This window comes from Mesocricetus auratus, unplaced genomic scaffold (assembly GCF_017639785.1).
Source record: "Mesocricetus auratus isolate SY011 unplaced genomic scaffold, BCM_Maur_2.0 Super-Scaffold_100019, whole genome shotgun sequence".
Lineage (NCBI taxonomy): Eukaryota > Metazoa > Chordata > Mammalia > Rodentia > Cricetidae > Mesocricetus > Mesocricetus auratus.
Window position 1 is genome coordinate 7245681 of NW_024429200.1, and position 27740 is coordinate 7273420.

At 43.7% G+C, this 27740-nt stretch overlaps 1 protein-coding gene across 1 annotated transcript; it reads right to left on the reverse strand.

The window, feature by feature from the left end:
* Nucleotides 1–105: 105 nt before the first annotated feature.
* Nucleotides 106–26334, reverse strand: Bpgm (bisphosphoglycerate mutase). The gene is made up of 3 exons (XM_005082389.4): nucleotides 26185–26334; nucleotides 15412–16075; nucleotides 106–968 (listed from the first exon to the last, which is right to left on the reverse strand). The coding sequence occupies exons 2-3, from the start codon at nucleotides 16010–16012 to the stop codon at nucleotides 790–792; spliced, it is 780 nt and encodes a 259-aa protein (XP_005082446.1). The 5' UTR covers nucleotides 16013–16075; nucleotides 26185–26334; the 3' UTR covers nucleotides 106–789.
* Nucleotides 26335–27740: the final 1406 nt, after the last annotated feature.

The window sequence follows — 27740 nt, forward strand, 5'->3', positions numbered from 1 at the left end:
GGAGTGGCCAGTGTTGAACTAAGTACAGCCCTTGGTGTGTTGTATCAAGGGCAGCTTCAGAGGCCACCCTGAATTTTATCACATATTCAAACACTTTGCACATTGTTTGCAATCACAAAACTTTATTTTAAACTAACTGTTAAGTACCCAGAGATTAAAGTTCAAAAACTAAAAATGAAACAGAAAGAGGATATAAACAGCCACAGCTGTGCATGTCCCGATCATTCTAGTGGCTGAAGACCGTCTCCATTGATGGCATGCAGGGCAGCGCTGGGCTAGGAGAGATTAAAGCTCCTTGCCCTATTGTGATGCTCGGCTATCTTCCCTAGGATCTGTTTGTGGCGTTCTCATTTGAGGGGCCTCTGGTCTAAACTACCACAGTACTACCTAGTAGTCTTCACTCATCTCAGAACTACTAAATGAAAAGGTGAACTGCTCACTGGAACAGTGCCTGTCAGTGGTAACTCAGTAATGACTTGTTAGGTGATAATCAATTTGATCTCCACTTGCTACTCTCCTGTCTCCAAAACTCATAAAACAGCCTTGATCAAACCCCACTGATAACTTAATTCAAACAGGAGTAGCAGAAAGGTTAGCATAGGCTTAAGTCAAAAGCTCTCCAGCATCCTAAGGTCTTATCTGGGCCATGATAGATTACCCGGTTATCTACAGAAACTCTACCACACAGCCTAGCCTTGGGAGAACGGGGGCATTGGGGAAAGGAGAAACCCACGCAGCAACACACTGAACACCACTCCGGCACTGGCTCCTGGCCACACCGGGTAAGTTTTATTTTTTGCCTTGCTTCACTTTTCCTTGGTCATCCACTTTCTTAATGGCTGCCTGGATGGCCTCCTGGTCACCCAGGAACTGATGAGGTCCAATAGCACGCAGGTTCTCGTCCAACTCCAGCAGAATCGGCACTCCGGTGGGAAGAGTGATGTTGATAATTTCTTCGTCTGAGATACCTGTGGGCAGAAGAGAAGAAACGCGGTCAACAGACGGACCTGGAGAAGTCTTACCTTGCCATCTGAGCGCACACTGAACTTGTCCCATATTAACTATGTGCCTAACACCATGCCAAAAACCACGAGGGCGTCCCGCCTACGGTTCTAGGACACCAAGAAACTTAACAGAAATCAAAGCTTAGATGGTGCTAAGTCTGAGAATTGTATGTACCTTCTGGGCAACTTGTTCCTGGCTGTTTCTTATCTAAAACTGGAAGAAAACAAAATCGTCTGAATGCTAGTCTTAAGATGAGGGCTTTTCTTTCATTAAGCATGGAATTTAATTCACACTTGACTAGAATGTGGTTGGTTTTCCAGTAGTAATGAGTTTGAGCTAAACCTAGTGAAGCAGGACTTCTCCCAGAGAGCCAGGAAGCACAGCCACGAGGGATCAGGAGAGGACTTTAGAGAACGCCGGTAAACAAGGCCTCTGTCTGCTACTGCCCTTAACATCCCAACGGCTAAGGGTGGAGGGCGTGTGTATTGGACAGGTCACCTTTAATACTTTAATGTAAGCAGATTATAGGTAATCCACCTTTGTCTACAGAAGTGGGCACTCACAGCCACCTGTAACGCCAACACCTTTGGCCTCCCTCAACATCCATAGTCCTGTGGCCTGGGGACATAAGCCCAGGGGCAGTGCTCGCCTACAATGCACAAGACCCAGGACTCGAGGCTCAGCACTGCCAAGAAAATCATTTTTAAAAGTAAGATCTTCATAAAAGCATAAAACAAGAAATAAAAAGATGAACAACAAAATGAAATAGTAGGCAAAATATCTGAGGAAACCTATCTCCAAACATAAACTGCCAAAAGCACTGGAGGAGATGGCCAGCACCCTTAGTTTTCCTGGAGATGCAAATCCAAGTCACAAGGAGTGACCACTCTGTGTGTGCCAATGAGATGCCTACAGAAAAAGTCAGATATAACCAAGCATTTTCACAAATGCAGAAAGTTCTAACAGTGTAGAGTCAGGAGGTCAGAAGGCTGTAGCCTCTTTGGAATAGTTTGGAAAATCCTCAGGCATATATATGCTGAAGAGAAATACTACATATGTCCATATCAAGAGTTATATATAACACCTCATATCAGGACTACTGCTAATAACCAAAACAACCATCAACCAATGAGCCAATGCGTGATCTAAGAATTACAATGCAATATAATTTTTGAACAGGGATAAAGTACTGATATAAGCTACAATACAGATAAGCCTTGAAACATGATAGTGGGAATATAGCTTTTAGTAGTGTCTGCATGGAACCCATAAGGCCTTGGATTCGGTTCCAAACAATAGTTTGTTTTTTTTTAAAGCAGCCACAAAAGACTACTTATTGTAGAAATCCATTAACAGATAATATTCAGAGCATACAAATCTATAATTACACAAAGTGGATTAACTGAGGCTGGAAAATGAAAAGTATTTATCCACATTTAAATCAAGTTAAACATACTGACTGCCTTACATTATTTCTTACAGTGAAAACATTCAAAAGCCTTTCTTCTAATTTCCTGAGCGATCTAGAATATAACAGTTCTACTACGCAACACCACCCCAGAACTTACACTGCTACAACTGCACTTAGTAGCACCCCTGATCAATGCAGTCCCTACTCTAGAATATAACAGTTCTACTACGCAACACCACCCCAGAACTTACACTGCTACAACTGCACTTAGTAGCACCCCTGATCAGTGCAGTCCCTACTCTTTCCTTCTGAAACTGATGGTGTTGCTGGATTCATGACTGTGACAGTCAGTCCTTCCTGTCCACTGGATTCTCACACACGGATTCAATCAGCCACAGATGGAAACCATTTGGAAACAAATGATTGTGTACTAAAGGATCTAACCCTCCCCCCTTGTCATTCCCTGAACATGAGAGTAGAACAACAATTCACACAGTTCTAGGTGTCACAAGTGCCACTGGGGAGTGTGACAGAGAGTGTATATAAGTGCCCCTGAGGAGAGAGAGAGTGTACACAGTTATATACAAGTGTCCCTGAGGAGAGAGAGTACACAGTTATATACAAGTGTCCCTGAGGAGAGAGAGTACACAGTTATATACAAGTGTCCCTGAGGAGAGAGAGAGTGTACACAGTTATATACAAGTGTCCCTGAGGAGAGAGAGTACACAGTTATATACAAGTGTCCCTGAGGAGAGAGAGTACACAGTTATATACAAGTGTCCCTGAGGAGAGAGAGTACACAGTTATATACAAGTGTCCCTGAGGAGAGAGAGAGTGTACACAGTTATATACAAGTGTCCCTGAGGAGAGAGAGTACACAGTTATATACAAGTGTCCCTGAGGAGAGAGAGAGTGTACACAGTTATATACAAGTGCCCCTGAGGAGAGAGAGTACACAGTTATATACAAGTGTCCCTGAGGAGAGAGAGTATATACAGTTATATACAAGTGTCCCTGAGGAGAGAGAGTGTGTACACAGTTATATACAAGTATCCCTGAGGAGAGAGAGTACACAGTTATATACAAGTGTCCCTGAGGAGAGAGAGAGAGTACACAGTTATATACAAGTGTCCCTGAGGAGAGAGAGTACACAGTTATATACAAGTGTCCCTGAGGAGAGAGAGAGAGTACACAGTTATATACAAGTGTCCCTGAGGAGAGAGAGTACACAGTTATATACAAGTGTCCCTGAGGAGAGAGAGTACACAGTTATATACAAGTGTCCCTGAGGAGAGAGAGTATATACAGTTATATACAAGTGTCCCTGAGGGGAGAGAGAGTACACAGTTATATACAAGTGTCCCTGAGGGGGGGAGAGAGAGAGAGAGAGAGAGAGAGAGAGAGAGAGAGAGAGAGAGAGAGAGAGAGAGAGAGAGAGAACACAGTTATATACAAGTGTCCCTGAGGGGAGAGAGAGAGAGAGAGAGAGAGAGAGAGAGAGAGAGAGAGAGAGAGAGAGAGAGAGAGAGAGAGAACACAGTTATATACAAGTGTCCCTGAGGAGAGAGAGAGAGAGAGAGAGAGAGAGAGAGAGAGAGAGAGAGAGAGAGAGAGAGAGAGAGAGAGAGAGAGAGAACACAGTTATATACAAGTGTCCCTGAGGAGAGAGAGTATACACAAGTTCCACACAAGTACCATGCCATCTTATATTAGGGACTTGAACATCTACCTACAGATTTTGGTAACTGCATGGTTGTCTGGAACCAGTTCTCCACAGTTACTTAAGGACAGTTATACACGAAAAGCACTATAACACTCAGTTACAAGCAGATTATAGCTCAGTAAAGCTGTCAAAAATACGGAGCAGTAGATGTCCCCCCCCCCAGGGTTCAGTCAACAAAAAGGACAGGTGAGGCTGAGGAGATGGGTCAACCAGTGAAGTGCTTGTCACACAAACACAAGGACCTGAGTTTGGGTCCACATAAAGAGGAGGATGCAGATCCAGCGGCTGCCGAGGACTATGTGTAGGCCCATGGTCCTATGGCAGTCCCAATGTTCTCACTGGTAAAGGGGAAGAGCAGGTTTGCTGAGCTTAAAATAGCTAAACACAAGGAGCACGTGGGCCAGGTTCTAGGTTTTCAGCGGGTAGCTAGAGCATACCACATGGAACTAACTGGTATGACTTAGATGCAACTGGATTCAGCAGGCTGAGTCCTTGGCCAATGCTTAAGTAGCAAATGACTCATTTTTGTGTAAGTCCACTAAACAAAGGCCCCTAGACTATAGCATGTCACTAACAACAAAAAAAAGCTTTAAGAAAAATGAAGTGTTTCTGATGAAATTAACATTCTATTTTAATACTCCTCAACCCATTCACATAGTAAACTAATTACTTACAAATACTTAAAATACTTAGACTGGTTAATAATCAGTCAATAAGATTTAAACAGCTGGTATTTTAAGATAGAAAATAAAGAAAAACCACAGGGAAGCCATTACTTGTCACTAAAATTTGGCATATACTGAATGTGTCATCCCAAGAAAGCTCAGTAAACAGAATTCCCAAGCTGGGGCAGTGCCGCTGCACTGCATGAAACCAAACTAAGCTAGCACAGAAGACACTGCAAATCACGCTAAAAAAATTCATTCACCGGGGCATCAAACACAGGTTAAAATATGAACTCAGATATCACATTCTCTGTCTGGTAACTAGCTCAGGGTTTGATTTTTCTTTTAAGTTTTTATTTAGCCATTTATTTTTTAATCACAAGGTCTCATGTAGCCTGGGCTGGTCTTGGCCTCACTGTGTAGCTGAGGATGACTCTGAATTTCTGATTCTCCTGTTTCCACCTCCCAAGTGCTGTGACTACAAGCCTGCACACCACCACACCCTGCTGCACTCTAGCCAAGTGCTACACCAACTGAGCTACACACCCAATCTCTAGCTCACATTTAATAGAGTCCAAGAACGTTTTACTGGAAAAGGCACCAAGCCCTTACTCTATCTACCTGATTTCCATCACACTCCCTCTAGAGCCCATTCCTCACGTTATATACTTGCTGTCTTTAGCATTTAAGAAAGTAGCACAGGCTTGCCTTGAAGTTGAGATTTCTACCCCAGCTTCTGGAGGGCTGGGATTACAGCCAGGCAAGCACCACAATATACCTACACATCACCTCAACAACGCCCACACATCACCTCAACAATACCCACACCATCACCTCAACAACGCCCACATATCACCTCAACAATACCCACACATCACCTCAACAACACCCACACCATCACCTCAGCAACACTCATATATCACCTCAGCAACGCTCACATATCACCTCAACAATACCCACACATCACCTCAACAATACCCACACCATCACCTCAACAACGCCCACATATCACCTCAACAATACCCACACATCACCTCAACAACACCCACACCATCACCTCAGCAACACTCACATATCACCTCAACAATACCCACACATCACCTCAACAACGCCCACACCATCACCTCAACAACACCCATACCATCACCCCAACAACACCCACACCATCACCCCAACAACACCCACACCATCACCTCAACACCCACACCATCACCTCAACACCCACACATCACCTCAACAATACCCACACTATCACCTCAACAACGCCCACACCATCACCTCAACAATACCCACACCATCACCTCAACAATGCCCACACCATCACCTCAACAACGCTCACATATCACCTCAACAATACCCACACATCACCTCAACAACACCCACACCATCACCTCAGCAACACTCACATATCACCTCAACACCCACACCATCACCTCAACAATGCCCACATCATCACTTCAACAATACCCACACCATCACCCCAACAATACCCACACCATCACCTCAACAATACCCAAACCATAACCCCAACAACACCCACACCATCACCTCAACAACGCCCACACCATCACCTCAACAACACCCACACCATCATCTCAACAATACCTACACCATCACCGCAACTAGTTGAAATGATTAAAGTATTTCAAATAAGAACTAACAGTTTAGGAGAAAATGAAGGGAGCAAATCCATACCAAAAGTGGAAGTTTTAAACAAACTTACTTTCTGCACGCAGGAGTAACTTCAGAAGGTCCATTCTGCACGTGCAAGCACCCCTCCTAAGTCATTGCAGCTGATGGGAACTCTGACTGCAAGGCTCCACTCCCTACCTTCTGGGAGGATGCTGGAACAAGTCTGGCTTCTGCCAGGATGATGAGTTCTTTGAGAACTCTGCTCTACCTGTCTGTGAGTTCAGCTCTTCAGACAGCACCTCACTGTAAGAACAAAGTGTGTGTCTGCCCATCTGAGAGCAGCACTTTCGGGGGTTGCTTGCTAAGATGCAGAAACTATTTAGATATATGGTCTATCATACATGAAGTATACAACAAGTGGATTTACTATGACTGTACTTTTTACATTCGACTGAAGGTCATAAGGAATAAAGGTTAAAGATTTTGTAACATAAAGCTTTTGCATCAGAGTACTCCAAAGAAGGTAGAGTTGGATGTGCATTTCTGATGAAATTTCTGAAAAATTAGAAAGAGCACGTAAGATCCACAGTGGGCACGGCCTTATCTGTCTCACTCATTCATGTATACTTCAGTACCTGTCCAAGAGCGGGACTTGGGTCACTGGCCCTGGGCATACAGCTGAATTGAATGAATTCTAACTTTCTTGGTTTTCAAGTTAAGTCTAGTCTCTACTGTTGAAGTCCTGATTAAAGCCTGGACTGTTTTTATTATGAAATGAACAAGAAAAGGGGTGTGGGGGGGGCTGGGGGGCAGTTAGCCAGTTCTTAGCCTGGAACAAAAGTTGTTTATACCCAGTGTTAATCAAGCCCAAATTAAATGTGTTCTGGGTGTTATTCAGCTTTTCTCTAAACTGCCTACAAATCTTTTAACAGAAGGAAATGAAATAGGAGAAGAAGCATTCATTGGGGGACATAGAAGGGTTTGTTACAGGACAAAAGGAAAGCCCATATTTTGGGATTTAAAACACAAAAAACCCAGCTCCAGTCAACCCTTTCAACTGTGAGACAGATTCTACCCGTTCCCCACCCAGTCTCCTGCTGGACCCGTGTGATAAGAATTCTGTATTCTTCTGTTATCAATAAAGGATCAGAGAAGGGACCTTGTACCTTACAGGAGACCAACAACTACATTTAATTTTATGTCCTTAAAAACCTTAATTTCACATACATACAATTTAAAGACAGATTGGGGGAAGCCAAAGAAAACAGGGTATTAAATACTGTAACCCAATGACAGGATAACAGCTGTTGTCCTAAAAGAAGGCAAGAGAAATTCATTTACCTTTAAATTTTATAGTTAAAATCTTACGATATTTAAAATAGAGGTTACTATAGATTTTGTAGGTTTGCATAAAAGAAAGATCAACTCTACCACTAAGCAACTACTTGTCTCCCAAGAAAGAGGGCTTGAGCTTGTGATTCTGAAAATGTCACACTAAATGCCAGAGGTGACACACACCTCGGTCGCCACGGGCAGCCAGCTCCAGCTGACCTTTGCTCCCATTCCTCTAATTTCATGTCACTGCTTCTCTGCCTTGCTGTGTGTGCAGCTGCACACAGTTCTCTGGGGACAAAGTCCAAGTCTTACACAAATGTCTTGCCTGCCACTCTGTCTTATCCCAGTCTAGAGCCTGCCTAATCCTGTTCTTAAACCCAGACTAAACAGTCTGCTTCCTCTGGAGAGGGGCAGACCACATCCAACACCCAGTTTGGTACCTGACTTTTCCTTCAGTGTGGACCGGCAGGAAACAAACAGGAAGTGACTATGCCAACCACAAGAAAAAGAAACACATGCCTGTCTGGAACTGTGCAGGACAGGATGCTCTTAGCTCTCCAGCCTGTATTGGAAGCTTTCTTGCAACTTAGCGAGAAGGGTATCTGAGCCAGTCAGGGGTGGGACCTGCTTTAACCCAGCTTACCGGCAATGTGTAGGTAATTATTTATGCTTCCCCAAGCCAGTAAACTAAATCCTGGAGGAGTTTTCTTACTGTATAGTATCCCATGCCTTGTTTTGACTTCTGAAAGTATTAAACATTGTCAGGTTAAAAGTAAAGTGGCTTCAAGGTTACATACAATCTACAAGTCACGATATCATCTATATAAATAAGTCACTTGACAGGGTACAGGCCAGGCTCATCAGGCAGGAAGCCTGTCATAGATGTTGCCACAAGGTTTCTAAGCTGGCAATCCTTAGGTAAGAATGTTAGCTAACTTCCAATCAGTAACATTTGTCATCAACTGTATCAACCACATGTATTGGCTCCAAGATGCTCATAGAACTATTTCTAGACTAGATGTTGTAAGAAGTGGGGTCTGTGTGTACGTGGGGGGAACACAAGAAAACATAATGCTGTAGAATATGGTGGCAAATAAAGGCCATAGGTCTGCGACTGAGGAGACACTATTAGAAGGGTTCACAATCTATATAAGTGACGTCAGCAAGACTAACAAAATGTATGGCTGGGCTAGGGAGTAGCTCAGTGGCAGGATGCTTGTCTGGCAGGTGTGAGGCCCTGGATTCAATACCCAACAGCATGAAAATTAAAGATGTCAGCAAACTCTTCGGGGATCTTATATGTAACTTCTCATGAAGGAGGGCTGTAGAGGGGACCCCGTGATGCTGCTGCTGTCTTAGATGCTGAAGAGTCAGCGCCACGCAGTTCAGAAGACTAAACAAGGTGAGTTTTCAAAGGCACAGGGAGGTGTGAGCAACCTTCACCTAATTGATACTCAGATGATTACTTTGTGGAACAAAAAAATTAAGGTCCCAATTAAGGGCACTTCACTGAGTACTCTGGATCAAGTGTGTCTTTTCTGGGGCAACGTCACTGCATTTGCCCTAAATGTTTATGATACAGCTCTGGTAAGTTTTGCATACAGCTGTATAAGCACCTGCAGTAAGGACACCCAGGAGCCCGGCCCCCTGTCCCCAGGTTCTCTCCTGGTCACGCAGCCTGCCCTGTGGCACTCATCTCTCCTGGGTTCTCAGAGCTTGGTTTCTTTCCACATGCCACATGTATGGGCTGAGACAGTGCACAGCCTTTTCAGGCAAGTTTCTTTCACTTAGCATGATGTGGTGATTCACCCACGGTGCCAGGGTGTGAAAAGCTTGCTTGTTTTAACTGAAGCAGTTCATTAGGTAGAGTAACTTATTCATTAGTGACTGATCCCATGAAACAAACAAACAAACAAACAAACAAACAAACAAACAAAACATGACATGACATGGAGACGGTAAACTGCAGAATAAAACCTAATACTGAGCTACTGCTTTCCAGGGAGCTCAAAGCCACATTCAGGTTTCTACATGAAACAAGATATCTATGTAAAATGTCTAGGACTAGGGTTGGCAGAAAGCATAAGCTCCCCAAAGGCCTCTCTGAGCAGCTGTGCAGGGAGTGCCATTCATAGGCCAGTGTTACAATGGCAGTAAGGAAAGGCATTAAATTACTTTTTAAAAAAGTGGTTCACCTGCCAGGGTTGCTCTGGACTCTGCTGCTTACACTACAATGTTTTGAATTAAGAATATTCAAGGAAAGAGCTATCTTTCAGTCAAAATTTTAAAATAAAAAAAATCTTGTCTGCAATCGAGAAACTGAGCAAACTGGATTTGGGTCAGAGCTGACAACTCGGACTGAAGATGATGGCCGTCATGGCCAAGTCACCTAGGCCTCCTGGGCTGCTTCCCTGGGACCTGTCTCCTAAGCACACTTGGGGTCAGACGCAGAAATGCCACAGTTCCAAACCACGAGAAGCAAAGCAGTGCCCTAAGAATCAACAGCCACAGGGCTAAAGTATAGATGTCACCCAGGAGATCAGAGAGCAGCTGAGGGATGTGAGCAGACTTCTAAAGACAGTATAATAATTCCTTACGTAACTGTAGTTACCACTGCTCCCTCTCTAGTTAGTTCCTAAACAATCAAGAAGGTAGTTTTATAATCAGTTACATGCTTTATGTTTGTCAGGCAGTTTAAGGACAATATGAGAAGTTTTCCCAGTTCCTTGTAAGACCCAATTTTATAGGGGGGATTTTTATGTAAATATTAATACCCATGGAAAACATGAGTTGGAATCAGATGCATCTACAACAAGCATTTTTACCTTAAAAAAAAGTGTAAGCAATTTTGCAACTTTTGTGTTTAGAGAGAGTATGCATTTCAAAGACAATTCTAATGAATTCAGATTAGTTGTTAAGTCTAATATTAAGAACAAATCCATAAAGTAAGGTGATTTTATGATTTATTATTTGAGCTGGGGTAATTCTAAAAGTAAAAGTTGGTAGTAATTATAGCACGATGATTACTATACATCAGAAATGGGTTTTGTGGGACAAGCAACTACAGTAATATAAACTGGCAATGTGATAAGTTCCCATAATAAACACACATACTCCGAGTATCGATTCCTATGAGAGAGCTGAGATGTCCCTCCTAAACTAGTGGAGATTCAATTTTTTGGAAAAAGCTAGCATCTAGAGTCAGTCGAATATTTTAGGTTAAGAACTTATCAAATAAAGACATGAGTTCGAGACCAGCCTGGTCTACAGGAGCTAGTTCCTGGAGAGCCTCCAAAGCCACAGAGAAACCCTGTCTCAACCCACCTTCCATAAAAAGAACTTATCAAGCAGTGCACGAAGCTCTGTTAATTGCACCCCCAGCATTCTGCTGGCCCCGCCCCCCGGCAATGGGCGGGACACACATACTGGCATTCAGGCAGGTACTCAGGCAGCTCAAAGGGCCCTGTGTTGGGTGGCTACTCAAGGCTATGTGAGCGTTATGGGGCTGAGTAAGGGCTCTGTACGCATGTGCAAGCTCCCCTTTTAAGCAAGCGTCTCCCACCTATTCACCCCTTTTTCCTCCTTCCCCCATTTCCCTTTGTCCCCTCACCCCTTCCCCCATAAACTCCACATGGGCTTGCTAAGACTTGTGGTTCATATTCCATCGCCCGTAACTGAAGCAAAAAAAAAAAAAAAACAACAGTGACCTTCTGAAGATCTGACTTACAAGATAATAGACCATGTCATTATGCCAGTGAGTGGACATGTCAACAACGGATTCGAAGATGCTGAGACCTCGTCAAGTTGAGAGAGACACACTACTCTTCAAGACACCATTTCTTCACATCCTAGAATGTGCAACACCTTGGAGTCACTATGCATTTGGGTCTGAATTAGTTGTGCACTCAGGAACCTTTTAGTGTTGTTAGACTTCCCACAACCTCACGTTGTTGCAGAATCCCCTGCCGTGACTCAGTTGTTTCTGACTCACAGTTAAGAAGCTATGAGGACACTTGGCTCTTAATTTCAATATGTATTATAAGAGAAAACAAATGGAAAAGCATTTGGAGCATTCCCCAAACAATAGATAACTACTTTATGAAATAATCCTAAACTCAAACCCAGCCTATTTCACATACATGAAATAACTTCCTCCACGTTAGACAGGCAGTCCATAACCAGAAGGCATGGGAACACGAAAGAACTCCACGAATCCTAAGTGGTTCCAAAGGAGGCTACACAGGCCAGGGGGGGGGGTCCTCACAAGATGGGCAAGAACCAAAGCCAACGCTCCCTGTTTCCGGGGTCGGATTTCAACCAGCATACCTACTGTGCTGTTTCTTGGATTATGGACTGAGTCTACCTACATCTCCGGCTCTTGAGCCATTTCTCCCTTGCACCAAACCCACCATTTCTAGTCTCTAGCTCCTTTGTGCCTACTTCCTCTTCCTGCAGACAGCTTCCAGTCCTCGGCCTTTCTCATGTTTGCATACTTCCTGTGTAAGCCTTTTCTTCCCACTCCAATTCCACTGCCTTAATCAAAAGTGAAAAACATTCCCTTCGTTGATGTTATAACAAGTTCATTCATTTATTGACCTCTGAAAGACCAGAGTCTTATATAATCAGCTTTTAGGAAGACGTTCAGAAGAAGTGCTGGAAGCAGTCAATGGCCTAAAGCTTGCTCACTTCTCTGAAACCCAGGAAGTTTTTTTGGTCCCAGTGACCAAAACTAAGTTTTTGCCTTTCTTATTTTATAATTATCTATGCATATGCTATCACTTCCATATATATGCCCTAAACCATTCTTGACCAACCTGATTTTTAATTTCACTGATTTTATAGAATTAATAAAATATAATTCACATACAAGCCATTTAAGGTATACATTTCAATAGCTTTTGCAACACTAACAGAGTTGTGTAACCATCATTACAATCAATTTTCAAGTACCAAGTTATCTCAATCACCCCCACTTTCCAGGTATCCCCAGTCCTGTCAATATGCATTATATTCTGTCTCTAGATTTATGCCTATTCTGGACATGTTTTTAAAGATTCATTTTTATTTATGTGCATGTATGTGTGGCTGCATGAGTAAATACCACATATGTATGGGTGCCCTCAGAGACCAAAAGAGGGTGTCAGCCCCTTAAATCTGGGTGCTGAGAGGTAAACTTGGGTCCTCTAGAAGAGGTCCTCTTAACCACCAAGCCACCTCTCCAGCCCCCATTCTGGACTGTTTAGAAAGAATTCTATACTGATAATTCTTTGTGACTACTCTCTCATAATGCAATGATCTCAACATTCACCTGTTATAGCACATACAGTACTTAATTCCTTTTTACTGACAAAAAATACTACAGTATGGCTGTAAAACATTTAATTTGCTCATAGTTGGACATTTGAGTTGATCTACTTTTTTGCTATTATGAATATGCTGCTATGAAAGTCTATATACAAGTTTAGTGTGGAAATTTTTATTTCTTGTGGGAGTTGATATGGGTTGAACTGTATTCCTGAAAAAAGATATGTTGAAGACTCAAACTCCAGGACCTCAGAATGTGGCCTTGTCTTTAACAGAAATAATCAAGTTAAAATGAGTCACTGGGGTAGCCACTAACTCAATAGCATTGGTGTCTGTACAACATCAAGGAATACGGACAAGGACCCCTACCTCCACAGGAAGAATACATGGGAAGAAGACAGAAATGATGGCCTACAAACCCAGGAAATATCAAATACTGGCAGCAATCACCAGCATCTAGAAGATGCAGAGCCTGGACACAGAGGAAAACCCCACCCACACCTTAAAACTTAGGGATTCTAGACTCATCAAAGGAATTTCTGCTGTTTTAAGTGTCCAGTTCTGGGCACTATCTTTATAACTGCACTAGGACACTAACACAAGAGTACAGGAGTGGGCCAGTTGGTCATGCTCAGGGTACACGGAGTCCCTTTAGGAAGTAGAAAAATTATTTTCCAAAGTCACTATACTATTTGATTAGGTAATTTTTCAATAAATCATTAATACATTAAAATTTCCCTTAGTTGCAGACAAGTCTTTTAATGTTCAAGCTCATCTTCCATAGGTGTTTTCCCTTCGCATCTACCATGGTGATGGCCTCTCTCACCACCACTGGTAAGACCTTTCCTAGCTCCCTTGGCAGAGATCCTTAACAAACAGTAAATTATCAATGGAAACATCAAGGGGAAAGAAATGTCTTTGGGAGACCTAAACTTATAGACAGGTGAGGAGTAAATGGTACTAAATAGCAGGAAACTTTTTAAAAAAGGGATCACCTAGCTAAGGAAAAAGAACACTCTGATAGAGACAGTGGCATTTTCCTTGGGGCCTGGTCACAAAATGATCTAAATTCATAGAATATAAATTCTGTCAGAAATATTGGAATTTCAAGTTTGCTGTTCTAACTGAATCTTCAACTCCTTAAACAACAATTATACTCTGTTAATGACAGTTACATATAATTTAATTACATTTTAATTTTCCTGAGCAATTAATAATAGAATCCTTTATATACTTGGATAAATAAGCTATATATACATAGGCACAAAAAGATGACCACCATGCTTATCCAATAAACTTCGTAACAGCTGACAATGTTTGTAGATTATAGACGCTGCAGGATAGTGGATGTCAGGTATTCCAGTAATAACCCGGGTCTAGATAATGCCCTAAAACTTAGGGGAAGATACCATATGGTAAAATGTTCCCACTAGAATCTCAGACACGCCGTCACTTTGGGATCAGCAACCTATCTCCTTTCACACAGAGCTTCAACCATTCTGACTCTACAGGCTTTCATGGAGGAACGGTGAAGCACGGGATTCGTGACGAGCAAGCTGTGGCCAGTGATGAGGCAGGGAAGGTGGTGGAGAGCACCCAAAGGAGCAGCCATGGGGACTAGTGAAGGGACAGCAAGAGTGAGCCTCCATCCCTGGCACCCCACAGAGGTGAGTCCAGGGTTCTCAAGAGTTCTTGTGTGCAATACAGCATCAAGTGACTGAAATAAACTGAGGCTCCTAATCCTCTCAAGCTCTTAGCAGAAGTGTGCGGATAACCCTGAACTGTTTCATCTCCCTCCCCTCTATCACTCTCACAGGCAGTGACCAAGCCTAGTCTGGGAAACTGGAACAAAAGACCTGCTCAGGGAATCCAGGTCTGAAAACACAGCCACAACTATCTGAAATGGGAAGAAAATAGACAAAACTGAATTCTAGATAATTTACTCAAATAAATTTATTTTCAATTCTTAGCCTCTGTTCATTTTACAGCAGAAGCCATGTGACCCTTCAGATCAGAGCCTGTCAAAGTGCAGAGGCCCCAAGACGGCAGCTGTCACCAGCAACTGCTAAGAAATGCCAGGTCTTAACTCTACCTCTTGATTCTGAAACTCCCAGGGTGCAACTCACAACTCTGTCACACTGACCCCCACTGACATCTGAAAACCTCTGCTTCAGCCAGATGACCACCAAAAACTACACGAGTTTTAGGTTATAGGACAGTGGCTTTTAAAACATTAGGTGACAAGGGGCATGAAGAGAGGAGAGTGCTCTCTATTTCTAGAGGAAGACCCAACTACAACCCTTTGCAAGCTCTAAAGCAATTCAGAGCGCCCGTACCTTCTAGATGTTTCAGGAGGGCTCTACTGCTATTCCCGTGAGCAGATATCAGAATGGTTTTGCCCTTTAGTATTTCAGGAGCAATCCTTTCCTTCCAGTAGGGAAGAAGTCTTTCCAGAACATCCTTCAAGCTTTCTGAACGTGGCAGTTGATCCAGGGCTATGTCGCACACTTTATACCGCCGGTCCCCGTAGATCTCGTGGAAGTAGGGATGGGACTCCTCAATAGGAGGCGGGGTAACGTTGTAGCTTCTCCTCCAGAGCCTCACCTGCTCTTCACCATGATTCAGGGCCATCTTCTCCCTGTTGAGGCCAATCAAGGCTCCATAGTGACGCTCATTGAGACGCCAGGAGCTCTCCACAGGAACCCATTCCTGCCCCAGCTCTTCCAGGATCAGCCAGGCTGTGTGAATGGACCTGTTGAGAATGGAGGTGAAGACCAGATCAAACTCAAAGTTCAGGGCTTTGAGTTGCTTCCCACAGTTCCGAGCCTCCTGCAGTCCCTCACTGTTGAGTTTCTGGTCCACCCAGCTACAGAATCGGTTCTGCTTATTCCATTCACCCTCTCCATGTCTCAGTATAATAAGTCTGTGCTTGGACATGCTGGCGGTGGCTGGGCTTCCCTGGTGTTCTCAATGGGATAATGGTCAAGAACAGCACTGTGTCTAGAAAGAGAAGAGAAAAAATACAAATTACAATTCATTATTCAAATGACTACCCGGTAATGGAGAACAATTATACAACAGCCAGTTTCTAAGATAAACTGAAATTCCTTTGAACAGTTTTGACGTCAAACATCTGCTGTTCGGACACGATGGCATGCACAGGCACTGTTCAGATAATTACAGACAACTCTGCTGACCTAACTTCTCTGATGACTAGATAGTACGTTAATTGTATGACATAAAATGGCAACACTCCATTCTAATGGTGTGTTTCTACCCAACAAGTAGGCAGTTTATGCTTATTAAGGAGACAACAAAAGAGATGAATTACAGATCTCAAAAAGAATGATTGGTAGCTGGGAGTGCCCAGCTGACTCTACACGGAAAGCGTTCTTCCCCTTTAGAGTTGTCAGTGTTTTTCCAGTTACCTTATTATGGTCGTAACAAAACACGCTATCTCAGGGAAACACTACATCTATGCCATACACTCTCTCTGACAGGTTGCAACCAGCTCTTTGATGCTACAGGTTCACAAATCTAAGGTCTGGGGAGACACTTCGGTTCAACGCTCAAACAGAACTATGGATAGTAGAAAGTGCCCTTAACCAGAGCAAATGTAGCACTCACTGAGGTAATTTTTCACCTGCCGTTGGCAGGAATAAATCCGGATGCAAAACAAGTTATCAAATGTAAGCAGCTGAGAGATGCTGCCTGCAGGAACAGATTAACAGAAACACGTCTGTGGGAGTGCAGGGAACCATGCCGATAAGAAGGCCTTGCCTCCTCCTCTCCTGCTGTAGAAATTCTACTCACATCAGCTACAAATTGTGAGGACCATCTAGGAAAGCAACCCTAGAGCAATTTGACACCTCCTTATGCTGATGCTACTACCCTAAAGACCTATGCGTCTACCCCCTCCCTTGATTCTTCTAGGCCCGGCTGCATCAGTCCGCCTCTCAGACGGTGGACAAGAGTGGGTCACTATGGACACACACTGCTCAGCTGGCACTCTCCATCTCCACCCCACCGGTTTCTCCACACTAGGAGCAAAGATTATATGAACACCGGGGCCTGGCTTCTGCCATTCTGGACAACTCCCAGTAGCCGGAGATTTTCTGTCCTGCTTGAGTTGTGATTCACCGGCAGTTATGTAACAACCAGTGACAGAGTTTACTGGAACCTGTGTCTGGGTTGTACTCTTGTTTAGTCATTCCTGGAGATTCTGAGGGGGGAGCTTCACTAAAATAAGGCTTTAGGAATGAGGGGTGGTGGTGGTGACCGAGGTGGTTTGTAAGTAGCTGAAAGGCTACAAGAATTAGAATCACGATTTCTTTCTTGTTGAGCATTCAGTTTGAGGCTGTGGTGAAATTGGAGGAGGACACACCCAGTGTCTAGAAGAACCAAGGCTCAGGTGCAAGCGCCTCACGAGGCAGGGCAGCTGCAGGGAGACCGCACAATGCCTACCCTCTCAGCCTGAGAGGGGCACCAAGGTGGCAGAAGAGGGAAGAGGATGAAAGTCACCTGAGGCAGCTGACTCTTCACTGATGAAGCTCCAGCTTCAAGGATCTTCATGTGGGGAAGACCAAGCAATGAATTCATGTGGATGGGTGTGGTGCACAGTTAGAGCTGTGTGTAAAAAAAAAAGATGTGTGTGTGTGTGAACGGTTTGTCAGCACACGTCTGTGCCAGAAGAGGGTGACAGATCCCCTGGAACTAGAGTTACAGATGGTTGTTAGCCATCATGCAGGTGATGAGAAACAAGCCAGGTCTTCTAGAAGAGCAGCCAATGTTCTCAAATGCTGACCCATCTCAGCAGCCCCAAGAAAAGGTATTTTTATATTCCTGCTTTGAAAGCCTCCATCAGCCAAGTAATAGAAGCTTCGTGCCTATTGACAACCATACTCAATCTTGTAAATCACGTGTTTTGTTTTGCGGGTAAGAAATGAGAAACAGGCAATCAAATGTTCCTCTACTCAAGCCCTTAATTTGGCACGTCAAGCACAAAGCCTCCAGGCTGAACAGCGAAGGAATTTTCCCTTCCAATGAAGAAAGGCATCATCTTGGCATTAACTGACAATCTAGAATTTCTTAGGAGATGGCCTCTGAGCGTGCCTGTGGGGATGATCTCGACTGTGTGACTGAGACCAGACCTGTAGGAGAACGGAGGAAGGGAGCACCGCACTATTGTGGACGCACTATTGCCTGCTCTGTGCTTGACTGTGGGTGTAAAGTGACTAGCCGCTTCCCATTCCTGAAGTTATGGACTGTAACCTGAAACTGTGAGCTAAATAAACCCTTCCTCCTCCAAACTGCTTTTGTCAGAGTATTTTATCACAGCAACGGAAAAGAAACTAAGACAGGCGTGGTGGACGAATTCTATAGACACAAGCATTTCTCGATCAGTTCTGGATTACAAATTATATCAAGGCAAACAAATGAGGAACGATGGCAGTATCAGTACCCAGATACCTGCCACGGAGCTTCCCAGTATCTTAATCTGCTACAACTGCCTCTATGTTTTTTTAACAAACAATCCTGATTTCCTTTTTACTGAAAATATACGTAGTGGAGCAGAACACAAAACTACAAACACACACTTTCCTTCACAATGACATAATAAGATGTAAGCAGAGGATAAAGTAGCAAACTAGACCATCTATCTCAGGTAAACTAATTTCCTATCGACTAGCTGTCCAAAGCATGCAAAGGCACTGTCGAGTTGGCAACCTTTAAGACACCTCTCAGTATTTGTTGAAGCTGGCCTATCAAATGTTTGGCAACTGACTGACTCATTTGTCAGTCTGACAAGTTCAAGGCAGGGACTGCACACTCAAACATGTACACCAGTCAGAATGACTTGAAAAGAAGGTGCCACTGAACTATGGGAAGTGGTCAGAATGGTGGTGAATTCTGATGACTGCATAAGCACCGTGGAGACAACTCTTAGGAAAAGATGGGGCTTTCCTATATCCTCACCACAGAGCAGGGTGTGTGTGTGTGTGTGTGTGTGTGTGTGTGTGTGTGTGTGTGTGTCTGTCTGTCTGTCTGTCTGTCTGTGTGCCTGTGTGCCTGTGTGTGTCTGTCTGTGCTGTAGTCTTGGTTTGGGAATCTAGGCTCCATGGATTTCACTTTACAGAAGCATCTCTAGTCACAACTTGTCCCTTCAGATCTACGCAGCCATTGCAGAGAATGTGCTGAATCACATGAATACAGACAAAAGTGTAGCTCATTACTGGTAAGCCTCATCAGGCCAGGCAGTCACTGCAACTCCCGAAGAGCTACTGTTGTCATGAAGAGTAAGTCCCTCCCATCCCAAATTAAAACCCATCCCTTTAAAGCCTCGAGCTTTGTTTTTACTGTTTGGGGTAAAGCCCACCCCTCTGCAGTTCCTTAAAGGTGCTCTTTTTGTCCCTCAGCCAGTGACTGACACTGAAGTTAGGTGCTAATCCTCAATTAGTTTACTATAAAAATGGCTGCATAGGCTACTGGGCTATTATTCCCTGCAGTTTCCTCCTCTTATTATTCACTTAATGTGTGTGGGTGTCCTGTCTGAATGTCTGTGCACCACATACAGTCTGCCTGGTGCCCACAGAAACGAGAAAGGGAGTCAGGTCCTCAGGACTAGACAAGTGTGAGCTGCCACGTGCTGCTGGGAATTGAACCCAGATCCTCTGGATGAGCAGACAGTGCTCTTAACTGCTGAGTCATCTCTCCAGCTTCTTCCTTTTAAGAGCATAGCCTGCTTGAGGAAAGTTTATTAAAGCAACATGTCACGTGACTCTAGCTCATCTTCCCTTCCCTTTCTCCCACTGTTTCCCCTCTTTCTAGACATTTCCTTCTTATTACGGTTTATGGGTACATGTGGGTATGGCGTGTATACACACTTTACATATGTATGTATATGCACATGTGTGTGTGTGTGTGTGTGTGTGTGTAGGTCAGAGGTTGCTAGCCAGGTGCTTTCCTCTATTGTTTTTCACATTATTATTATTACTAGTACTATTACTCCTACTACTACTATATTATTGGGACATGACTTCATGTTAAACCTGGATCTGACCAGGACTAGCTGGTCAGGAAGCCTCAGGGATCCTCCTGTCTCAGCCTCCCCAGTACTAGGGTTATAGGCATGTACCGCCAAGCCTAGTTTTTTTACATAAATACCTGGGATCTAAGCCCAGATCTTCACATTTGCATAGGACTGAGCCATCTCCCCAGTCCTGGCCATTGTTTTCCTAGTCCTCTAACTATGAATGTGCGCCTTGTCTGCTCTACTGAAGCGACTTCTCAAGACTACGATTAGTCACTTCTACATGGAGACCATCTTCTCTCAGGGCCCATGCCACTCTGAGTCTCCTGCATCCATTGCGTCCTCAGTGAGAACCCCAGCACTTGGTATACATTTCCTCCAGCTCTTCTGCTCTTATGTCCCGACCTCGGATTGTTGTTTTATCCCACCCCACCTATGCTATGATGATGATGATGGTGGTGGTGGTGACCTTAACCACAGCAGGTAATTCAGAGTGCGTGCTCCAACCTTCAGCCATGCTTCATGCAGTAATTCCTGTCATGCCCATTTTACAGACTCAGAACTGAGAGGGAGAACTTGCCTAAAGTAACACGGGTTGTAAATGGCAGAACTATAATTCAGTCTCAGCGGGGGCCCCAAGGACACCTCCACACCCTCAACCATTCTGCCATACCGATACTGGAACTCAAGGTTCTGACCTCAAACCTTGACAGACCAATTTTTTTCTTACTATTTTCAACAAGATAAATGAATGATTGCTAGGCTGAAAGCCCATCCTTGTGGGCCTTCCTAGGTCTATCCATTTCTTAGGTTTTCAATGTGCGGAAATACAATTTGGGCACAGCATAATGATAAACCCATGAGGAACAGGGCTCCAGCAGAGATTATGTCTTCAAAAACACCAGTGTGGGAAGGTGTACAAGCTTGTGTGCCACTAAAAGTGAAAGTAAATAACACCATGAGAAGCTTTCATTCATAAAAGAGGAAGAGCAGGCAGGGCATAGCATTAGTCGAGGTGGATTTGGAAAGATGCTTAAATTTAGATTGATGTAAAAAAAGGAATGGCGTTCTAGCCTGAGGTTACAGTCCGCAAGAGTGCAGAGAGAGAAGAGTCGGCCCATGGCTGCAGTGGTAAGCAGGCGCCATCCATCCCGCCCATTCGGATGGCTGCAGTGGTAAGCAGGCGCCATCCATCCCGCCCATTCGGATGGCTGCAGTGGTAAGTAGGTGCCATTCATTCTGATCTGCCCCAAACATTACTGCTTTACGCTTTTGTCCTCCCCCAACATAATTATTACTAAGGCCCCCATCACACCTATTTGGAAAATTATATGGCCACTCTGTAGAGGGCATAATCAGGAAGTAGACGGAGACTAATTTAGAAAGATAAAACTGAATAGAGGCTCCAGGAGGACCTTGTGCCAAAGAATGCAGACTGCACTATAAATATTGAGATATCATTAAAGGGTTAATAGCATGCATTTGAGGACCAAGCAGCATTTACACTCACAGAGAAGTACAAATATTAGTTATGAGGGGTTTTGCAGTAACCCTGGTAACATATAATGACAACCTAGACCAGGAAGGTGGCTGTTAGAAGGAATAAAGAAGAATAAGAAAAAAGAAAAGAAGAATAAGAAAGAAACTATAATTTAGCTAAGATGCTAAGATGTTGGCAATATTCCCTGTAAAAATCCAGTGAATTTTTTTGGCTTTGTAGACTATAATATCTCTGTCATAACTAAGTACAACTGTATAATTCTGTCTCTGTGGCTGCAAGTATCTATATGCAGTGCATAAGTTTGAGTAAATGTGATGTAATTTGATGATGGCATCAAAATTAGAATATCATGTAATTTTCATTACTAGGTTAATTTTATCTATTTAAAATGTAAAAATAAAAAATAAAAAAACCCAAAACCACCCTATATAAAAAAATAATGGGCCAGAAGGCTTTGGTCTGCAAATCCCTGTCTAGCTAGACCCCATACTTGGATGTGTTCTTCACACTGGTGTTTCTGGCCTTAAACCAAGTATCCCATCACAGAGGACAGTCCCATTCAGCTATAAAATAGCTGGCTTATAGTGACACTTTGTTTTGAAGAAACAAAACAAACAAACAAACAAACAAACAAACAGACAAAAAAATCACCAGCTTTTTACTCTTGGCCAGAACTGCAAAGTATCTCAGGTAATGGAACCCATTCACAATTATTATTTTTTCTCAGAGAATAAAACACTAAGCACACTGAAGTCAGTCTGAATACCCAGTCTGTGTTTAATTCAGTATTTAGGAACGGGTTCAAGGGGGAACTATGGGAAAATGATTCACCTGTTAACCTCCTACGGAACATATCTCGCATTTGACATGCTCTAACTCTGTGTAAATCATGTTGCAGTGTTTTATACTAAAGTGAAAGTCTGTTTGTTCAGAAGCAGGTGCTATGCAGCTGTCTTAGCAACACAGAATCAAATAAGTGATTCAAAGAGTACCTTCATGGGTTACTTATAACTTTCCAAGACCTTTCATTATAACATACATACATACATACATACATACATACACACACACATATGTATTTCACATATATGTTGAAATTCCATCTAAATTATAAAACCAAAGATTTTTTTCCCTATAAATGCCACTGTGAAGCTACGCTTCAACATTAGTATTCACTTGACAAGCAGAAACAGACAGCCGATAGGTGACTGATGGGCATGTAAACAAATTCACCGAGGTTACCTCTGTATCTCGGAGCCTCTAACCACGTCAACATTTGCAGCATGCCCGTCTTGCTACTGCTTCCTGCTTCTGTCCATCATTAAGCCACAGAATTTTGCCTATTCTTTCCCTACTCTGTTTACACATTAACACTGCTAGGACTTTGCTTCCTCCTTCCCTCAAGTGTGCAAAAAGTAATGTCCACCTAAGACTCTTGCATCATAACTCATGAAAAGATGGAGAAATCAACAGTGCAAACAGAGCCTAAAACTTGTATTTTCTTCCACTTTCAAAATGGCAGCAATATGTCAGGTAATATCAAATAAGGGACACGGGACCAGAACCATTTCTATCCAAAGCTTACCTTTAAGAATTAACTATCCCCAAGGTAGGCCTTACCCTCCAAGGAGTAGATGGGGAGTGGGAAGGCGGGAGGTGGCAGGGGGAGAAGGGGAGGGAAGGGGAGCTGGGGTTGGTATGTAAAATGAAAAAATAAATTTTTTAAATAAAAAAAGAAAGCCAGCCAGCAGAACCCTAAATAAAAAACAAACAAACAAACAAAGAATTAAATATACCAAACTGCCTCAGAATACTCCGAGGTTTTCCTTAGTCCAAATCCTTACTGGGAATCGTTCAGCAAACTTTAATTCTCACTGCACGAGGGATTTAACTTTATGGAAGATGAGCAGGCTCTGTTTGAGGACAAAGAGAAAGACTACCAATGCCTCCAATCAATTAAAAAAAAAACAATTCTTGAGGCAATGGAACCTAGAGTTTCAAGAATGTTAACAAACTATGCCGTCCCCAGACTCAAGCTCAGTGTTAAAAATTCAAACACGCATCCTGATGGCACTTAATATGCCATCGCTATTACTTCCCTAGAGTTAATATGGTAACTTTCCCGTGTGTGTGCAGTTCTCAGAGCACCTCTCATCAGACGCTGCCACTCAGTCACTGAAACCCTCTCCTAACACACTCACACACACTCACACACTCACACACTCACTCACACACACTCACACACACACACACAATGTGCTGTAAAGACAACGGATTACAGCAGGTAGCTCCCTCTTTCCGGGGAAGGGTTACACACATGTAGTACTGAGATGTGACTTCGTGGTACTTGTTCCAGCCTGCTTGGGATCACCAGTGTGTTTGCGATACCCACTCAAGATCCTTTTCTGTCTCCAGCTACTTCCCTAGGGTAGTAGATTTGTCCATACAAACTGTATCCAGCAAACCCCAAAGTTCAAAGTCAAAAGAACTGGGCAGAAGCCCAGCTCAGCTGCTTATAGACAGTTTGATCATGAACACATTAAATTCTTGGAACACCCAGGTTCCATGCCCATATGAATAACAAAACCCTCACTCTCTTAGGGACTACTAGAGGATATTAAATGAATTACGGTAAAGTACTCTCCCAAACAGTGAAAGGTAGAAAGGACTGAGCTTTAACTAACTCATCGAGATTGGCATAGACTACAGGCCCATCAGTTTTATTCTCCTGGGCCAATGGTATGAATACACTCAAAAATCTAGAAATAAAGTAGCATGAAGGAAACGTTAGAGAGGAGAGACTTAAACAAAAGAAAGAAAATTGCAATCAAATGTGGGTGAAAGAGAATGAGGAATGAATTGTGCCATCCTAGAAGCATACCAACTACGGTTAGATTCTGCAACCCAAATGTTAGCAGAGAGGCCAATGCTAAATGTATAGTCCATAAGGCACTGTATTACCGTATTTCCTCACTGAGAGGGTTTTGCTAGCGATACCTGTTGATCCAGGGTCTCGCTGTGTGGCCCAGGCTGGCCTCAGGTTTGCAGCAATTCTCTTGCCTCAACCTCCTAAATCCTGAGATCACAGGTGCATGGCGCCACCAGTGCAAGCATTTTGCGTCCCCTGCTCTCTAGACACCCAAAATTGAATTCATGGATGATGAATCCAGATTATACCAATCACTACTTAAAGTGGAACAACCCTACTAATTTCAACAAAACATAAAAGGTTAAGATGAAGGGAAACTAAAACCAAACAATACAAACACCAATAGTGGTTAGCTCAAGTAATGAAATTAAAGATGACCTGTTTTGCTACATTACACTTCTATACTCTCCTTTAATTTTTTTTTTTTTACAATGATAAGCTTTGCTTGGTTCAGTTTAAATACGGGCACAAAAGAACACACCCTTGAGGCTGGGCACTTTTATTTGATATAGACTTTATACAGAATTCAGTGCACTGAGATTTTCCTTGTGGACCTGGGAGTGAAAATTTGTCTAATCATCTTTATTTTTAAGTAGACTTTAATGAAGGTATGGGCCTCAGAAATTCGAAAAAATCAAAAGTCAGTGTTGAAATGATTTGTTTAAGATCACTCAAGTAGTAACGACTTCTGAACTAAAGCCAGGGCCATGGCTTCTAATTCACTGTCCTCTAATTATGCTATTTGTTGGAATTATGCCTTTTAAAATTCCAACACTATCCCGGGAGTATCTACAGTGTGTGAGGTGCTATAGTAACAGGAAGATGGGTAAAACTTAGTTTCTGGATTCGGGGGAGACAGTTTTAGAGACAAATTAATATGGCTTCTACCTGATGGTGAAATGTAACAGTTTGCTTTTAATTTCCTTCTGGAGTCTGAATTCTGTTAGCTAATTCACAAACTATAAATCCTTCCTAATTAGGAAAGGGGGAGAGGGGGATCATCCCGCAAAACCTATTAATAGTGAACTTAATTACGATTTCGTCTTTCTTTTGACCTATGTGTAGTGAGATGCGGGCTCCTATCCCCTACAACAAAAGGAATTACACTTTTTGGACATGGTGGTGGTGGGGTGTGTGTAGGGGTTGTTTTCAGTGCTCCCCTGAATCTGCAACTTGGCTCCAGAGATCACAACTTAGGAGACCTCTCTGCCTTCCGTGGCACTTTCCCCCTTCCCCTTACTAAACTTCTAAGGTCAGGTCTGCCGCCACTACCCACACTCAGTGCAGAGCCCTGCTTCCCTCCAGGGACTCCACCAGCCAAGACGATTTGCCACACCGAGTCTGAGCCCTCCAGGAGGTAGAGTTCAACAACCTTCCTAAAAGCCACCAGCACTGCCCGTCGGTCCATCCTCCAGCTGACAGAGCTCACTGTTCCTGGAAGATGCATTCTGAGAAAGGGACAGCTGAGCCCTGGGGGGGATCCGTGAGGGTCGCCGCTTGAGGGGACGGAGCGGGCATCACATCCCCACCAGATACTAGAGCCCGGCAGGACAGGAGCTGGCCTCCGCACGACGGAACACCATGCCACTTAAAAAAAAAATAGAAAAGAAACTCCCGCAACTGTAACATGCTACCGCGAAACCACTCACCGGCAAAGAAACCAACAGCAGCCGCTCCTCAGCGACTCCGAGCCGCGGACGCCAGCAAGGATTCATCTCTATCCACCGGCACCAACGCTCTTTTCTAGCCCAGCAGCCAGACTGGGCAGGACCGATGGCGCTGCGGATTGGAGGAGACAGTTGTCACTCACCGACGGCCCCGCCCTCCCGCCCCCTACCAGCTGGGGGTTCTTTCCGTTTTCCCAAAGCCCTCCGGTAAGAAGGGAGGTTTTGATTGGTTTAAGGAGGAGACGGACGCACAGATAGACCAATCAGATGGTAGTTTCGACGTGGGTGGGCGGGTTTTGGCCGAAGCCGGATGGCCGCTCTGCGAGCGGTTTGACGTTCTGGAAAGCTTGAGGTGTCGAAGGGAAACACCTGCCGTGAAGAGCGGGCCGGCTGAAACGTGGAAGAGATGAGGTGGTGCTTCTTTTAGTCAGCGGATATTTCAGATGCTACCTGGGCCGTCTTCAGGGCAGCTCGGTGTTTATGCGTTGTAAATAGAGATTAAAACGAAAGTGTCCCATTTGTAGACGGCCGTTCATTCTAGTTTTCTCCTAACGTTGTGAAGGGAGGAGAAACGAACAATAGAAAATCCCAGAACGGGACGTGGCCAGTGAGGCGGCACTGAAGAGAACTGTAAACTTGGAAAACCAGTTTCTGAAGAGAAACCTGTGAGAAGACCAGCTTGTCGCTCGCTCGGCGCTGGCACCGGAGCTGGAAGCTTCTAAGTGGGCTTAAATTGCTACGCAATGTTTGAAGCATGTGTGTCAGAATTGGGAGGGTGATGAGGAAGATAAATGGTATGTTTGCCTGACAACACAGGAAAATCTCCCTTCTCGATTTCTAAAAGCTGTTCTGCCTAGTATTTAATGTCTCCGGAATTTTTCCTAGTTAATCCAATAAACAAATCCAGTAAGTTTGTGACCAGCTGACAGGTTCTCAGATCAATTATCCATCCATACATTTAGGAAGATAATCTTGCCACACGTTAAACTTCTGTGGCACATTATGAGCTGATGACATCTACTTGTAGCAAGTTGTATGCCCCACTTACCCATTTTAGCACATGAGAATCGCTCCTGGTGTTTCAAAGAAGAAGCATTCGAGAAGTTTCAAAGCCTGGCAGCTCCTAGCAATGATTAGCCATCTTCAGTAATAGTTGTAACTTGAACAAGATTTAACTAGAGTTCGGGGTGCGAACACCTGGAGGAGGTGGCTTCCAGTCTTAACGAGGGAATGCAGGCTCCCAATCTTACACACTTGCCAGCCTGTTCTTCCTTTTCTTCATGCAGATGAGGACAGGTGAGGCAGAAAATATTTCTACTGCAATATCAATTTCTACTGTAATGCCAAAGTTTTCTATTCAGGAAGGATGATGGCAGCCATTAAAAAACCAATCATTAGAAGCAGTCATTCACAGCTGGGCAGTGGTGGCGCACACTTTTAATCACAGCACTCAGGAGGCAGAGGCAGACAAATCTCTATGAGTTCAAAGTCAGACTGGTCTACAGAGTGAGTCCCAGGACAGCCGAAGCTATCCAGAG

What these genes read in the sequence shown, in the direction of transcription:
- Bpgm (XM_005082389.4), bottom strand. Translation starts at nt 16,012, where the DNA reads ATGTCCAAGCACAGACTTATTATACTGAGACATGGAGAGGGTGAATGG. An exon ending in CCTCCTGAAACATCTAGAAG is followed by an intron (nt 969 to 15,411) that starts GTACGGGCGCTC and finishes TTCTGCCCACAG; the next exon opens with GTATCTCAGACGAAGAAATT.